At 40.5% G+C, this 17,540-nt stretch overlaps 1 protein-coding gene across 1 annotated transcript in view; it reads left to right on the top strand.

Annotated features, from left to right (window-relative positions):
- The window catches only part of tnrc6c1 (trinucleotide repeat containing adaptor 6C1), a 197,339-nt gene that overhangs the window by 57,105 nt on the left and 122,694 nt on the right, over positions 1 to 17,540 (top strand). The window contains exon 3 of the mRNA XM_042342374.1: positions 9,775 to 9,839. Coding sequence (XP_042198308.1) covers positions 9,775 to 9,839 — 65 coding nt within the window. The remainder of the gene's footprint in view (positions 1 to 9,774; positions 9,840 to 17,540) is intronic.

The raw sequence follows: 17,540 nt of genomic DNA, 5'->3' as shown, positions 1-17,540 counted from the left end.
GTCTGGTTCCTGTGTGATGGAGGCCAAGGCAGGAGGTTGGATTGGGAAGAATGCGGTTTATCGAGGTGTTACCTGTGTTTTCTGGCAGTCGTTTTTTTCCAATCAAAACGGTAGAGAGAGAAAAAACATAGTGGGTGCTTGAAACTTGAAATTAAACCAGAAAATCCTGGAAATGCACTGCAGATCAGACAGAACACCAAAGAAAAAGAAATGTTAACCTTTTGGGTGTGAAATTTCATTGGAACTGCTGAATAGAAACCGGAGTGGGTATTTGCCTACAAGATACACAGTCCCTACTCTTCACAGTAAATCCTGTGAAGCACGTTGAGATGTCGTCCCGATGTAAAAGTTACGGTATCAAATGTAAGGATTATTATTATCGTTCCCCTGCAGGAACACACCCTATTCATTTCAGAAATAAAAGCCAATGTTGCAAGGAACACCCAGCAGGTCAGGCAGCATCTATGGAGAGAGGCAAGTGAGTTAACGTTTCAGGTCGATTTCGTCGGAAGGCATCTAATCATTTCAGATGCTGGTTTGACCAACAATCCAGTAACAACAGAAGGTTTTTATAGATCGCAGACATGTTCCTCATACCTTTCAAACTTAAATGCTTAAGGCAGATAGATGTCAGTTGAGTAGCTGATGAGGAAACGTTGAGGCTTGGGAGGACAGCTGCTGGAAGATAGGACCTGGAGTCTGGGTTCATGAACACATGCTCACTCAGCCAGGAGTTGGTATCTACCTTTGTGGGTAATCAAGCAGATGTTTCTCAAGCTCCACACTACCAACTGGTGGAGTCCCTGCCAACCTGTGCGCAATTGGCTGCCGCGTTTCGCCCACAAAATACACAACGCATCCACTGTACAATGTATCCTGCGAATAATTTTGAGACATCTCAACAACGTGATTAGGCGCTATATTAAATTGCAAGTTTTAATATTATTATTATTATTATCCTGCACCTAATACTCTTCGGAATTAAGTAAACAGGGTCTGTCTCACTGGGGAGAGAATTTGCACTCCATCCCAGACATATGGGGGAATTTCCATAGCTGTAGGTGGCATACATATATGTGGAACTCTGTCTGGTTTGGATGGTATTAAGCGTGGCATGTGCTGGAGCAACAAAAAAATGTTTTGAAAAATCGCAAAACTGAGTACTAATGATATTAATAGCTACTGTACCAACGGTTCAGCCACTACATTTATTGTACATATTATTTGGCCCAGTTCAAGTATCGTTTGTTTTATCAAGATATTTCACATTTCAGTTGTGGCAGTGCAATGTTTAATTCAGGAGTCAGTAAACTGCTAATTATAGCATCAATCATTTTATATTCAAACAATTGGCCATTTATCATTTGGGCTAAAAATGCCTAAATCCCCCAAGACTGTGTTAGTTGTCTTGCATTATTTATCAGGAATACGTTTAGTTTAAGGTTGTTGGGTCTCACAAAATTGTTCTATTAAGAGATAATATTGCTAGTAACAGCACACTGATGTTTAACAGCTAAGTATTTTATTATTCACAAATGTGCACAGTTATGCATGACTGGGTGGAGAGTAGGGTCAAGATCAAAGACCTTTAACGCTCATTACTAATTGGGTGGAAATACAATTTCATTATCGGCGTAACGCAGTTAGGTTTGTGATTTAACTGGTGAAATGTACTTTGCTTCTGACTGAGTCAGGCAGAGCATCAATTGCTCTCCTGGAACTCTATTGCTCTTTGCATTTTGGAATTTAATTGCTGTTATTATTCAATAGTTTATTAAATAAATGTGAGTAGAAGGTATGCTGCTCTTTGTATCAATAAATTGGTTCTATTATTGAATCATTTTCAGACGGTTAGTTTTACATAAAAGGTGTAATGAATGCAGTTCATTGCTATCCTGTAACCAAACATAAGTGAATAAAATAGAACACTCTCAGATCAACTCTTAGCAAAGAAATAGATGTTCTGCTACTGTACACATGTACCTTGACTTCGAAGAACACATTAAGCAAATGTTCGGTCACCAATATAGAATCCATAAGTGACTCTGTGCAAAAGAACATATCCTGTAATGGTTTTTACTCTCTTCCCCTCCCCTACTAATGACTACATTACTGATTGAATCAATTGAAGTAAAATTATTTGGATGAATTATTACAGGTTTAATGGTATGAAAATGTAATTGGGGGGGGGGGGGGGGGAGAAGTGGGATAATGCACTATTTCATCTCTGGGATAAAATAATCCCTGGATTTGATATAGTGCCCTTTTACATCGGGAGCACCTGACTGCACTGAACAGAGCAATTTACACATAGCGATCGATGTCCAACAAATGGCCATGAAGTGAATGACCAATTTTATTTGGGTAATTGTTGGCCAGGACACCTGGAGAAATTTCCTTATCTTTTTCAAATAGTGCCATGGGATCTTTAGCGTCCACCTGAACGGTTTAACATCTCACCCATAGGACAGCACCTACCGCAATACTGTGCTTACCCAGCAATGCCCTGGTATGTCAGCCTAGACTGTAAACTCAAAGCCCTCTGATTCTGGGCATCATCAAAAAGAGTTCTCAGGAATTGTTCGTTGGCTGCCAAATAAATCAGAAATGTACAGCGCACAATTGAAAAAAATTAATCCTTGCATTTGATACAGCGCCTCATCACGTCTTCGAGACGTCTCAAACAGAATATCCTGTAAAGTGAATTGACTATTCTTTTGTGGGAGAAACACGGCAGCCAATTGCGCACAGCAGAGTCCCACAAACAGTTGGGGATTGGGGGACCAAATTATTATTTTATTTATTTATATATTTTTTGAAAAGTTTATTACCCCTGGAAAACCGATCCGCCATTCGACTAACAACCGGGTTCTTGCTTACTGTTAGGTAAATAGAGGTGTGTGGAGTAAGGAAACTTGCCTAACGTTTCGACCCAAGTCCTCGGGCTTGTGAGGCGAGTGCTCGAACCACTACGCTTTAGGACTCTACAAAATAATTAATTAAACAATAAAATAATTTTAAAGATATTGCTGTTTAAAAGTGTCTGCCAGCTGTTGTTTTGTTAGTCTAGAGAAATGCCAATCAGGTGTTTGTTTGCACATTTACAGAGCTCTCCTCATCCCTGCTTTTCTTCCAGCAACAACTGAGCCGTTGTTACCTTGTGCAATAGCTAGTCTTAAAATAATAGCATCATAAGGGTCTGTCCACATCACTCAGACCTCTGGGATAATGCAAGGACCTTCAAATGCCAATAAGAACAGATCCAGGGAGTGACAAAATCCTGTTAAGTAGAATTCTAACTTTTGAATTGGAGGTTTCTTGATAATTACCGGATTAACATATAAAAGAGGCTAAATGAGCACACATTTAAAAGCGGTACGTCATCAAATCATTCAAGGATTTCAAATTAATTACATTTTTGCAGCTACTTTTGGTAAACATAGCGATGTGTCCAAAATCCAGGTGGTTAAATTAACTGCAGATGGTTGAAGGCAAAGCTCCAAGTTCAAATACAGCTCTGCTTGCAGCAATTTAATTGGCTGCGAAATGTTATCAGCAAATTGAAGGGCTCATGTTTCCACAAAATCAAATATAATAATAATAAATATACTTACAAGTTCCATGTTACTTGCAAAAGTTTTGTGACTGATTTTTTCCCAATCCTGAATTTGTGATTATTAGCCGTATATAAATAATCCTGGATTTGACACAAGACCCGGGCAACAAAACATGGTTAATTGCAAATAAATACGTTTTTGTGATTTAGAGACAAACTATTTCGAACAAAAGAAAAAAAAACTTTGGATACTAACGACTATGTTAATTGACCCAATTGTCAATGACATGCACTTTAAACCTGATTTAAACCTGTTTCTTTATCTTCCTATAATTTTGTGCACCTTTAAGATGATATCATTTTTATCAGACAATTAAATCAACAATATTAGCTGTGGGCTCCGGATTGGGATGTATTTGTTTTGCCAGTAAAGCATCAAGATATGTACAAACTACAACCTGTTCCAATGACCTTACACTTTAATCCTTGCATTTGATATACCACCATTGAATATTGTATTTAGTCAATATTGTAAGTATTGACCTTCGAGTGCAGCCTCTGCAGTGGGTAATGTTCAAATCAGGGTGTGTGTACGACTTTACCACAAGGAAGCTTGTGCTTTTCACAGATTTGATCTTCAATGAGCTATCAAGAATTTTGCAGACCACCTCTACAATATTAAACTGCATCAAAAATAGGCATTCGACTCGATATTAACATTCATGATCTGCGCTGATTGCAGAGGTGGATTTGAGAGGAGAAAATTCCAGCCTTTCTTGGAATACACAGATCATTTTTCTTTATAGCTGACATTGCACAACTCAATCTGACTGCTTATATATTTCCCCCCCCCCAGCAGAAATGTTTTCTTAATTTATTAATTGATCCTGTTTTGGAGTCCTGTTGCTCAGTGGTTAGAGCACTCGCCTTGCAAGCGAGAGACCTGGGTTTGATTCCCGGCAGGGCGAAACCTTGTGCAAGTTTCCTTACTCCACCCGCCTGATAATAATCCCTCAAGAAAAAAATAATAATAATTTGGTCACTTCAATCCATGACTGTTTGTAGGACGCTGCTGTGTGCAATTGGCTGCCGCATTTCGCCCACAAATATACAGTCAATTCACTTTACAGTATATTCTGTGAAGCGCTTTGAGACGTCTCGAAGACGTGAAAAATGCTATAGCAAATACAAGTATTATTATTATTGAGATGTCTCAAAGCACTTCACAGGATATACTGTAAAGTGGATTGATTGTGTATTTTGTGGGTGGAATGCATCAGCCAGTTGCGCACAGCAAAGTCCGACAAATAGCCATGGAGTGAGTGATCAATATTTTGTTATCTTGGGGGATTATTGGTTAGGACACCCGGAGGAACTTCCCTTCTCTTTTCGGATAGCGACATGGGATCTTTAACCTGAACAGGCAGGTGAGACCTCGGTTTAACGTGTCATCTGAAGGATGAGTATTTAGACTCTGCTCACGGTAGAATTTGGTATTGACTACATTTCTACGGGGAAGTTTATGCAAAGTGGAGAAAAGGTGTGAGCAAATGTTCCCATCCAGTCCCAATTGAGCTGACGATAGAGAAAATACAGACAATCTCTCTCTCTCTCTCTCTGACAATCAACTATCAGCTAACTGCCTGTGGACCCAGCAGAGGTGCATGGAGATTATTCTCCGTGGATACTGCACTTCAGCAAATGTGGAATTAGCCTTGGCTAAGTAATCTTGTTAGCGTGATTCAGTGTTAAATGGATCTTGATTAAATGAGGCTTTATATTGTCGCAGCAGGAGATAACATGTTCAGCCAGCACCAAGAAGTGACACCAAATTCACAAAACTATTATTTCTCAAATCGTGGCGTGCTGAAAAAAGTGGACGTGCAGCGGAAAAAAGATGTTAAAAGAACTACAAATCGGTGAAGAAAATTTGAAAAGATGATGTTTGTACACAGGATAGTATCTTGCTAATCACAGGAGCCCAGATGAATACATCTTCAAAGACTACTGTTGACTGTCATCTAATGTCACTTTTAGTCCCATCTTTTTACCCCTGAGCCTGAGATTATGCCATAATTTGGATAGTTTGCTGACATATTTGCCACAATATAGATGTGAGATGTTTTCTCTCACCAGCACTGACTGTTGTGTTGTAGCAAAGGAATAATTAGCATAATATTTCTGTCAATGTACACTATTCATCATCCTTGCTCTGGTTGTTTGGGGTTCTGTACAAAATACGCTGGCAAGGCAGTGTGTCTTGTGTTAGTATTGTGTTTTCAGTGCAAGTATCCGACATCTATTGACTTCAGTCTAAATGAGTTTTCTTTATTTACACGTCAAAATGGTGTAGCAGCAGAATTGCCTTTGTGGAAAGAGACATACGTGTGGAAGGATTTTTTTTAAGGTTATTGTGCCTGTGCGTTTTTCCTCTTTTAGGCCTCCCACTGCCTGGCGTTGCTTTCGAGCTGGTTAAAAATGCAAGGATTATTAAGTGGAAACGTCTGGGTCATAGACTGCTCCACAGTCATGGTCTGGGATTGGCTGAAGGAGACGCCTTTGTCGGGGTGTATTTATTGAGTTCTTGTCAGTTTTTCAGTCCCCTGAGATTATGTTCCCTCTGGCGGCCTGTCAGAGAACTACTGAAACTCTCCACTCGATTGACAACCAGGGTGGAAATCAAACTCTTTTGGAGGGAGTTCACGATCAGAGTGTAGCCAACCGAGACCGGAGGTCCCTTCAGTTGAGTCGAGTTTCAAACCTTGTAACTTTTCCACGCGTCAGCTTGCTTCTGTCGGCAATGCTGTGGTCTCCAGTTCAGAAAGTTGCAGGTTCTGCTACAAGTTGGGATTTCAGGTCCTAATTTAGGCAAACTGTTGGGTTGTCGGAGGGGCTGTCCTTTGAACAAGACATTCAAACCGAGATCTTATATAATAATAATCCTTGCATTTGATATAGCGCTTTTCACGTCTTCTCGACGTCTCAAAGCGCTTCACGGAATAGACTGTGGATGAAACGCGCAGCCAATTGCGCACAACGGTGTCCCACAAACAGTCGTGGATTGAAAATGACCAATTCATTATTGTTTTGTTTTGGAGGGTTTATTATTAGGCTCTGTGTGGAGTAAGGAAACTTGCCCAAGGTTTCGCTCTGCCGGGAATTGAACCCAGGTGTCTCGTTTGCAAGGCAAGTGCTCTAACCACTGAGCTACAGGACTCCACACTGAGCTATAGGACTCCACTGTATTATACAGAGTAGTGTCTTCTGGTGCTCACCAATAACCCTCCAGATGAATCGATCATTTTTCTTATGACTGTTTGTGGAACTCTCATTGGGGTAAATGACTGTCGTGTTTGGTTGTTGTAATCCAACCGTACAATTCCCCCCCCCCCCCAGGCTTGGCAATCCAAATAGCCCAGGTCTCCAAAGTGCATTTAAATCTACTTGGGTTAACAATTTAATTGTTGAACTCCCAAGAGGGTTTCAAGTCATTAGTGGTGGATCGAAAATAAAACATTGATGATCGCTGTTCCTTAAAACATTGATGATTGCTGTGTTCTTACAATCCTTTCTCCCATCCCAGATCCCAGCCCGGGGGGAGGGGAGGGGAGGGAAGTGTGGACCACAGACTGTCATCGCCACGTCATGAATGGCCAGTACAATGCAAGGCTTGAAGGAATCGCATACACGGGCTACTAGTAACCTTCCCCCCCGCCCCTCTCTTCAGCCAGGTTTTCTGGCATCATAAGCCACACGTAGTAAAATCTAGTAAATCTCGCTAAGAGTTCGTATTTTATATAAGAGCCTGTCATCTAATAGTGATTCAGATACTATTGTCTGTGGTCAACCGAGCCCTCGGTGATACATGGCAAGATCTAATCAGCATTTGCCAACGCAGTATGCAATCGTGACAGTAAGTCTTGAAGATAAGCGTTTACCAGACAAAAAGGAAACGCCATAGAATAAAGTAGGGTTTCTTCCAAGCGAACAAGTTGAGATCGGTCCATATTTTATACCAACTGGGTAGATGATGACGAGGAGGACTAAACTGGCGTTTCAGTCTAGACTGTGAGTTCACAGCCTTCTGACCCAGGGACCAAAAGTGGTATCAACTGATCTCAGCTAAAATCTACACTCAGGCTGTCAGGAAATGTAACCATCACAGAGTGCATTAAACTTGTCATTTCAAGTGCCCTGCACATGTGATTTCAATTATGACTGAATGTGTGGCAGTAAAACAGAATGATCGTCTGATTTGAAGTCTTAACATCATCATAAAAATATATAGCACTGGAAGGGAAGCCTCACGTGAATCCTCCCTCTACGGTTATTTGTTGTGGTTGACTTCTTGTAGATAGTGCAGGGACTAATCTATAATTTGTCGACCACATCCTCAGGAACTGGAGATGGTTCTTCCAAGTGTACAGGAAACAGCACCTCCCATGTCTGTTTGCCCAGCTGTTGTGCTGCATTTTTTGGGGGACAAATGCACTTTATGAGTAATTAGGCTTTGCACCTTTTAAAACGAGCTACATTGTTAATGCAGACCTATCATTACCACATCATGGTCATTCACTTCATGGCTGTTTGTGGGACACTGCTGTGCGCAAATTGGCTGCCACGATTCACCTAAAAAAATACACAGTCATCAACACTTCACAATAAATCCTGTGAGTTTTTTTTTAAGCGCTCTAACACGCTACATACTCGCGCGAAGGGCACGATATAAATGCAAATCGTTGTTGTTGTTGTTGAAAGCACTTTAAGACGTCTTCCCAACATGAAAGGTATTATATCAAACGTAAGGAATATTGTTATCATAAAACGTTTGACGACTTTATTCGATTACACTACAGATTTAAGGGCTCACTTTTGCCTCTTAAAATGTGAGCACTTCATTGTTAATCGCCAAGTAGATTATCTTTTGCTTTAGTTTGTAAAATAAATGAGCAAATTCAGCAATGGAATTGATTGCCGGACAATCCAGCAATTTGTTCGGCTATTTTTTTCAGCCTCAATATCCAGAGAGAGCTAGGGTTTTGTATCACAGTCTGAGAGCAGGTCTTGGGATAAAGTGTAATGTCTAAGGATGTTGGGAGAAGGCAATCGAGTGCTTTAGTAACATGCAGTAGTTAGTTAATGACAGTTTTGACCACTGGCTGCTTATATCCTCAAAACATAAATGCTTATCAGTCGTGCAAATGCATTTTTAGAAATTGTTGTAAAATAACTGTTCCAGACTATTTGTGAAGGACATTTGTTCCGTAATTTATTTTTCCAGTTGATTAAATTGCGCTAGTTGATATTCTGACATCATTTCTAGGTGTAATGGCTTATTAGGTGAAAATCTGTCCCTCAGGACAAATCCAACATAAATCATGAATATGTAATGAATAAAAGTGGAATACGAAGGTAACTTTATATTGTCTAAATCACAACGGAGGCAGTATGAAAATAATAATAATAATATTCCTTGCATTTGAAATAGCGCTTATTGCTTCAAAACATCTAAACGCCCCCACAAAAGCACAACAATGGCCCACAGACAGCCAGGAGGCAAAGACCAATTTAACTGTAGGATTATTGGCCAGGACACGAGGAGAAAATCCCTTCTCTTTCTGTACACTGTCGTGTGTTCTCTCACATCCACCTGAGCAGGCAGGCAGCCAGGACCTCGGTTTAATGTCTAATGCGAACTAACATTACACTGCGCAACCCCATCGATAGCCTGGAATGTCAGCCCAAACTCTAAACGAAAGGCGCAGCAGGAAATGACTTGCTTGGTGATGACAATTTAGGAAAAGGACTATGTGGGTATAATAATACTTCTGATGTTGTGCCATTGTTGCAGACACCACACACAAGGTAAGAAGAAGCGATCAGTCACGTGTAGGAGAGCTAATAAACGTGGAGAATTGCGGTTTTTCTATGAACTGAACTTTCAGGCGCTGGAAGGAAAGGGAAGCAAGGAAATCCTTTATTGTTTGATAGATTTCGAGGAAAAAAAGAAAACCCGAAGGTGTTTGCTTTCAAGTATTTGACATAAAGCCAGTATTGCCGATATGTCCACATAGCAATGACTACATTTTGGTAACTCCTTACGACAGAACTCGTTGCAATCATACTTAATGAATTTCATGCTAATCCTACTTTTGAATCTCATTCTAAAATTGGTAGATATTGTGCTTAAATTAATTTTCATGCTTTTTTTGTTGCAGCTAAAATTAAATGCATATCAAAGCGACGCATGGCAAAAAGCTGTCTTCGAAGGGAGAGATAGCAGGTAAATGGCTTTATCTATTGTTTTATTGAGACGGGTTTTAAATCTGTATATTATTTATATACTGCAGATGCTGGAAATCTGTGATAAAAACAAAAGTCGCTGGGAACACGCAGGAGGTCAGGCAGCATCTATGGAGAGAAGAAAGTCAGTTAACGTTTCAGGTCGATGACCTAAATGTTAATAAACATTAACTCACTTTCCTCTCTCCATAAATGGTGCCTGACCTGCTGAGTGTTCCCAGCAACTCCTGTTTATATTTGGGATTTTAATTCTGCTTTACTGGGATCCTTCGATAAACAATCTGTTGCGCACTAAATTAACCTCTGTTCCGGTTATGTCTTAACATGTACACACACGTATTTGCTGCAGGAAATGAGCAACAAATGTTAGTAGATGCAATTAAGCACCAGGAACTGCTCGGTAGAGAATCTGTCAAATCCCTGGGGGAGATGGGGCCTAAAGCAGGGGAGGAGATAAGCACTTCAGGGGATGCCATCTTTATATAATGGGGTGTAAATTGCGATGTTTCATAACGGATTTGATGTGCACAACGTTTGGGCTCGGAAGCCAGTTTTGCTACTGTTGCTGCCTAATAGTGATTAACCATATCTGTGTCCAGTCTTGGTTCACTGGTTCATTTGATGTAGTTGTTAGTGGGCGGGGGGGGGGGGGGGTTAACCCCCATTGCCTCTTTAGGAATCTACTGGAAATCGCTGTGCTTTTCTCACAGGTTTGGTAACTCATCAAACCTGTTAAGATTCGAGAGCCTGGCTGGTATAAGAATCACACCCAATATCACTATGGAATACTCAGATAAGCTCCAGATTGGCCTCACCTTGAATGTCTTGTAATAATGTTAAATGGTTTTTAATCTTCAGCCGTGCCCAGCTTTCACCTCTCATCATCTCTAGAGTCTGAGCAGCCAATCGGACAATGGAGACCAGCTGTTTTTTTTAAAAAAAGCAAACTATATCTGAACTAATGGACGTTCTGGAGGAGGTTACACGGCTATAATTCAATCTGATGATGTACTAATCTACAAGAATTTAGCTCCAGTCCTTTATGAACTTCAGCAGGACCCCAAGATTGAATTACGGCCATTAACTCTCTATCACATCATCCGTTATTTCATGTAATTTATACTGTAACTACATTTGGCAAGTGAAAAATTGAATTGATAACACATGCGGTTATGACTTTGATTCCCTGATACCCAGTTGCATCGAGGAGCTATATGTGAGAGCTATTCCTTGCTGGAATCATGTTCACAAACTAATGCCATTGCATGACTGATAAGGGAGTTAATATAACTGCGCTGATGGTGATTTATAAAGTCGCCAGTCTGTTAGCACCTGTTTTTTGTACTGATTTTCTTTTCCATACCTTACTATTTTTCATCCGTCTCTCAGCTGACATGAGCTGGGCTGAGGTGTCCAACTATTTACCTGAAAAATTTCACAGGATTTTAAACCAATATCATGACAAATTGCAATGAGGTTGCTTACCTGAACCTGACTCAGTTGGTAGAACTCTTGCCTCAGAGTCAGAAGGCTACGTGCGTTGAGCCCTCCACTTAAGAGTTAAAACTCAGTCCAGGCTGACATTCTGATGCTGTGTTGTTGTTGGAGATGCTATCCTTCAGATAAGACATTTAACTGATGTCCCCTCTGCCTGTTCAGGGTGGACTTTAAAAGTCACATGGCACTACTCATGTTATTCTGAGAAAGGCTGTCAGGGAAACAACACAGATCTCCACAAGGGGTTTAATCCTATCAACCCTTTCTCTTTCAATGAGCCAAGGATGCAATCATCTAATAGACTCATTTTTATACCGTTGTTATATAATAAGTAATAATCCTTGCATTTGATAGCGCGCTTTTCATGTCTCTTCGAGGCGTCTCAAAGCGCTTCACAGAATATACTGAATTGGCTGCATATTTGTGGGTGAAACAATTGTAAGGTTCTAATGAAAAGATCTAGTTGACCTTTTCCAAATTCAGAAACCTGGCTTTGCTGGGTGCAAAATGTGAGCTTTCATGACAGATATGACGTAACAATTACCACCTTGAAAATCTCTGTTGCATTTTGCATCCCGGTGACCCATGGCTTGTTTCCGTGCTGTACAATCTATTGTAATTCTGGACAATCCAAGTCAATTCAGAGTATGACAAACAATATCGAAGCCACAATCAGCTCAGTGACAGAGCATTCCCAGACCCAGCAAGGAAATCATCTATCATAATAATAATAATTCTTATTTGATAAGGATTATTATTTGATATAGCATTTGATATAGCGCCTGATCACAACTTCGAGACGTCTCAAAGCACTTCACAGAATATACTGTAAAGTGAATTGGCTGCATATTTTGTGGGAGAAATGTACACAAAAATCAGCTTGATGAATTCTGGAAGGATGAGATCAAATGGGCCGAAGGGCCTTCTTCGTCCAAACTGATCTTGTGAACTTCCCAGGGCACTGAGGATATGTCTGCTTGATGGGCAGAAAGGCATTTAAAGCCAACATGGAGAGGCAGGATTTGTAACAGCTCCTCAACCATCATAGCCATTGAGAAGCCTCTAACGTAAAATTGCATTAGAGCAAACAGGATACACCTGTATTGACAGTTGCTGCTTTTCAATCGTGAAACCCTCCCCCCAGTAACTTGCTGAACTTAGTTTGACATTAACATGTGCAGGAGGGATAGCACCGGATAATTGCCTAACATTTTGCATTCACTCAAATTTGGAGCTGGTCCCTAAACACTTCTCTAAACGCAAGTGAATTCTGATGGTTATTACCTGTGTGAATTACAGATTGTTTGCTCTCCGCATCTCCTTGGCATTTCCGCTCTCACCCTTGTTGACATTCCCGCTCTCTCACTAGTTTACTAACTGTCGCAGGCCATTTTATGAGTAGCTCCCGCAGTAACTATCCTACCCTGAGTCTGCCTTCAACACTTGAATGCTTTTTGTTCTAAAAGAGTTCCTAAGCCTGCAACTGTGATAAATATACCAGATCATGCAAAATTATTTCAAGTGGCAAAGCAATAAATTGTCATGCACTGAGTGAAAATATATTTAAGCGCTTGGGAAACTATCCCGCATGAAGGGCGCTATATAATTACATGTTGTTGTTGTTTAATCAATAGAAATGTAAGAACCTCAAAAAAGGGACAGTAAAGTAATATCCTTGGCTGTTCTGAAACGCTGTGGTATGTGACATAACAGCCATTAAGCAATATAACTGTGCATATTACTGCCAAGACAATTTAATGAGCACATTATTTTGTTAGCATACCTAAACAGTCATTAAGTTTTATACAGTTTAATTACATTAATAAAAGCTGAACTGTTTGGATTCTCCTAGAACTGCACTTTGTCTCAGAGGTTTTTTTTTCGCCAAAAGGCTGTGGATTGCAGTCCTTAATAAAACTGTCATTGTTCTCTTGATTGGATCAAAACATTCCTAAACTATCAAAGCGAGAGGTCACTGACTAAGCTTTGTGTAAGCCACATCGCTAACCTCAGACAATGCTCAAACTGAACCGACATAAAGTGAAATTAGTCACCGGCAGTATCATTACTATCGCGGGAGAAGGGAAAGAAAATGTTTTATCCTTTCAGTATCACCAGGCATTATCCACGGTTTATCTCAAAACATTTTACACCTTATAATTATTTCCTATTCTTTAGTGCTAATCAGGTCAGTTGGCAATGTCATCGCAGCTGATACCATACATATAATTCCTGCTGCTCACCCATTCATTATCTTGTGTACCATTATTCTTCTCTTCAAATTGTTTTCTATTGATAATGAGTATGGGTAGATCGTTTGCCTGAGTGCAGGACTAGCATTTATTGGCATTAAGTAGCTGGTGAAAGTGAGTGGTAGTATTTCAAATAAAATAAGTGAGGCAAGTGCAATTTCAATAATAATAATAATAATATTCCTTGCATTTGATATAGCGCCTCATCACGTCATTGAGACATCTCAAAGCGTTTCACAGAATACACTGCAAAGTGAGTTGACTGTATATTTTGTGGGTAAAACGTGGCAGCCAATTGTGCACAGCAGTGTCCCACAAATAGTCGTGGATTGAGTGACCAAATTATTATTTATTGATTGATTAATTCTTTGAAGGGATTATAACCCCCGGAAAAGCGATACGCCAGTTAGCTAACAACCGGATTCCTACTTACTGCTGGGTAAACAGAGGCGTGTAGAGTAAGGAAACTTGCCTAAGGTTTCACCCTGCGTGGGAATCGAACCCGGGTTCTCTCGCTTGCGAGGCGAGTGCTCTGAGCAATACGCTACCAGCCTCCAATACCGTTAATTAGCAATGATGTGGACTCAATGACAACAACTTATACGGAGGGCGTCTTGCTGAGCAAGATCTTGCAGCACTTAATCATCTGAATTTTTTTGTTTACCTTCATCGTGAGACGTCAACTCAAAATTTACGAATTTAGTGTTGGATCTTTTTGAGTCTAGACTGCAGTCCAGAATTTTTTAACTGGTTTGCAAAATGCCTCCTCGAAATCTAGATGATAGAAAGACTCTCACTTTCCTCACAATGTGACGACACTTTTACTGGCCTCAGTTTCGCAGCTGGGCTAGTTTTGTAACCGTCCACCCTGCTGGTGTTTTCACTGATGTAAGTCATCGTTCTAGCATTCAGCTAAAATTTCACTGCTCAATTGAAAATTTGGGTCGAGGAGCAAGATTTCAGCCAAATGGTAACGGAGAAGAATTCTTCAGAATTTATAGTCCGCTCGTTTGTTATTTTTTAATAAATGGAATTTTAGTAGTAATAATAATCCTTGCAATTGATGTAGTGCTTTATCGCGTCTTCAAAGCACTTCACTGAATATATTGTAAAGTGTAATGACTGCGTATGTTGTGGGCAAAACTAGGCAGCCAATTGCGCACAGAAATATTATTATGTCTAAAAAAGGAGTTAAAGGACTTGTATCGTTCTGGTTCGGTTGGAGTCAAGTTCCAGGCTGCCTGATGTTCCAACTCCCTTGCCTGGCTTGAGTAAATAATAATAATAATAATCATAATAAACTTCATCAATTAGGCAGATAGATGGGACAGCACTGGTTCCCAGTCGACGTAAATTCACAGAACCAAACTCGGCGCTAACGTGGTAACCTTGCTCAGAGAGGGCTCAGGCTTGGATGCTGTTTGAAACGGAAACATCCTACTCTTGCAGTCAGAGACTGAAGCTCATTATTGGAACACTGAAAGATTAGCTCCAGTGCATTTCTCACCGGGCAGAGTTTTGCTCTGTCACGGACTGGGAATAAATGTACTCTTTCCTCCCATTCCTTCACATTGACGGACCCATTCAGCAGTTAGGATGTAAAAGGTGCCATAATATCAGATGCCAAAGCTCACCATATAGCAAAATCAATAATGCCCCCCAATGGAATCTGTTAACAAGCAAGATAGAGGTCATTTTACACTGTCAAATTTATTATACTGATATGCAATTATTATAAGATATGCAAACAAATAGTCAAGGAGGTTTGTTCAAGGTCGGGATGCGTACATCTGGACTGTGACGTCATCATTAAACTCTGGCTTAATGAAAATCTTCAAGCTTTTGTTCCCACTATTGATCTTGTTGGGCAGTCTGGGTGCACAAGCAGATATAGTCTGTAAAGCTAATTGCATTCAAAATGATGAATGGACATTACTGCGAATTACAGACCTGTGTGTCATCTCAAGTTTGATTTGCAGCCAGCAAATGACATTTGTGTTTGTGACACTCGCACATATTTAGTTCCCAAACTCTGTGCACTGGGCTGTTCTGGCTATCCATTATTCTGTGCTATATATCCAAGGCATTTGTTTTCCCACCATCCATTTGTGAAGGTCACCATGCATTGGGGCAGGGTGCGTGGACTGGAGGTCAATGGTAATGACAAACAATGATCATGTGATAACCATTTTACTCCCAGAGGTGATGTGGATAACAGCCAACAAAATGGCAAACTTGCACGAGTAGAGGACGCTTTTCTGAAGGTGCTTTTACATGAGTGTTACATACGGTCTGTGTTGAGTGTGGCTTGTGATAGTGCATTTGACCTCATTCACTGAGTACAAAGTAAGGGAAAACATTCTTTTCTCCCTTGCCTCAAAAGGTGCAAAATGCCACGATAGGATTCCTTCTTATTTTTAGTTTCTTTGAATGCATTGTGCAGGACATTCCAGAACGCGATCTGAAATGTCAAACAGCTGAATGATGGAGGTGGACGTGACTCAAATTCATTATCCCGTGCTCGTTCTCAACAGCGAAAGGCTCCGTAGCATTTCATGTCACCCTGAAAGACTGGATCAGTGTCGTAATGTGTATGATAACTGCTGCAACTAAAGCAGTCAATAATGAAGTGGAAGCGAGCATTTGTAACACTGAAAGTTAAGGAGAATGTGAAGGAATTCTACAAAGTTCATTTGCAATGTAGGGAATAAAACGCCATTATTTTCTGATTCAAATTTTATTTCTGCCTCGGACGCAGACACTGGGAGAACAAAACTGTTCTCTTCTAAGATCTGCAGAAGGCAACCAACATCTTCCCAATACAACAACAACTTACATTATACAGCGCCCTTCAAGATACACCGTCACTACACATCACAGTAAGTCCTGTAAGGCCCTTTGAGACGTCCTCCTGACATGAAAGGCGTTGTATCAAATGCAAGTAGTAATGATTACTATTGTGGGCGCCTTGCAGTGAGGTTCAGATGCGAATATCCACACAGGTTGTGCCCAACCAATCCCGTCAAATGCAGAGAGCAATGCACAGCTTTACAGAGATACTGTATTTGCAAAGGAATATCTTTATATTTTTATATCCAGAGAAGAACAATGCATCACGTTTGACTTGGAGATGGGATACACTCACTATGCAATGCAACAATTTGTTTCAAGGAGTTTTGTAAATGGATGAAGAAATTGGGTGCCAATTTTCACAAAGGCTGTTCTAATTGAAAATCTGCACTGATAGATTTAGAGAGACGGTACAACATTGAAACAGTCCCTTTGGCCTGCTGACCTTTATACTGTAAATGAGCCTTCACTGCTCCTAATCCCCTCTCCCATAAATAATAATAATAATTTGGTCACTCAATCCACGACTGTTTGTGGGACGCTGCTGTGCGCAATTGGCTGCCGCCTTTCTCCCACAAAAATACAGTCAATTCACTTTGCAGTATATTCCTCGAAGCGCTTTGAGACGTCTCGAAGACGTGATAAGGCGCCGTATCAAATGCGAGGATTATCATCATTATTATTATACCCCTCAACGTGCCTTCTCCCTCATGTGCGTATCGAGCGCATAATTGTGTGCGCTTCAAACCACTGCCTCGAACCTTTTGATCTCACTTCCAGATGAACATCAGACATAACATGAAATGCGTGATACTGCTACCACTTATATGGGCATCACTGTAGTACATGAGTTAGTAGTGAGCTACCGGCTGCCTTTGACACCTCGATTGTTCTGCTGTCTGCAACTATGAATGCCGGTGTTTCAAAGGCAATTTACTAATTTGATTATTCCGAAAGTGTAGTGGCAGGTTGCAGTCAGCCTGCTAATGCTTTTTGTTTGAAGAATGGAAGTACACAAGGTGCGAAAGAGATTAAAACCCTTCAAATTAAAGCCAAGTGAGACGCAACCTCCTGAAAGGTTA

This window comes from Callorhinchus milii, unplaced genomic scaffold, assembly GCF_018977255.1.
Source record: "Callorhinchus milii isolate IMCB2004 unplaced genomic scaffold, IMCB_Cmil_1.0 Scaffold20, whole genome shotgun sequence".
In the NCBI taxonomy this organism is placed as follows: domain Eukaryota; kingdom Metazoa; phylum Chordata; class Chondrichthyes; order Chimaeriformes; family Callorhinchidae; genus Callorhinchus; species Callorhinchus milii.
The sequence above is the reverse complement of the archived record's forward strand: the minus strand, read 5'-3'. Positions and strand labels throughout refer to the sequence as shown.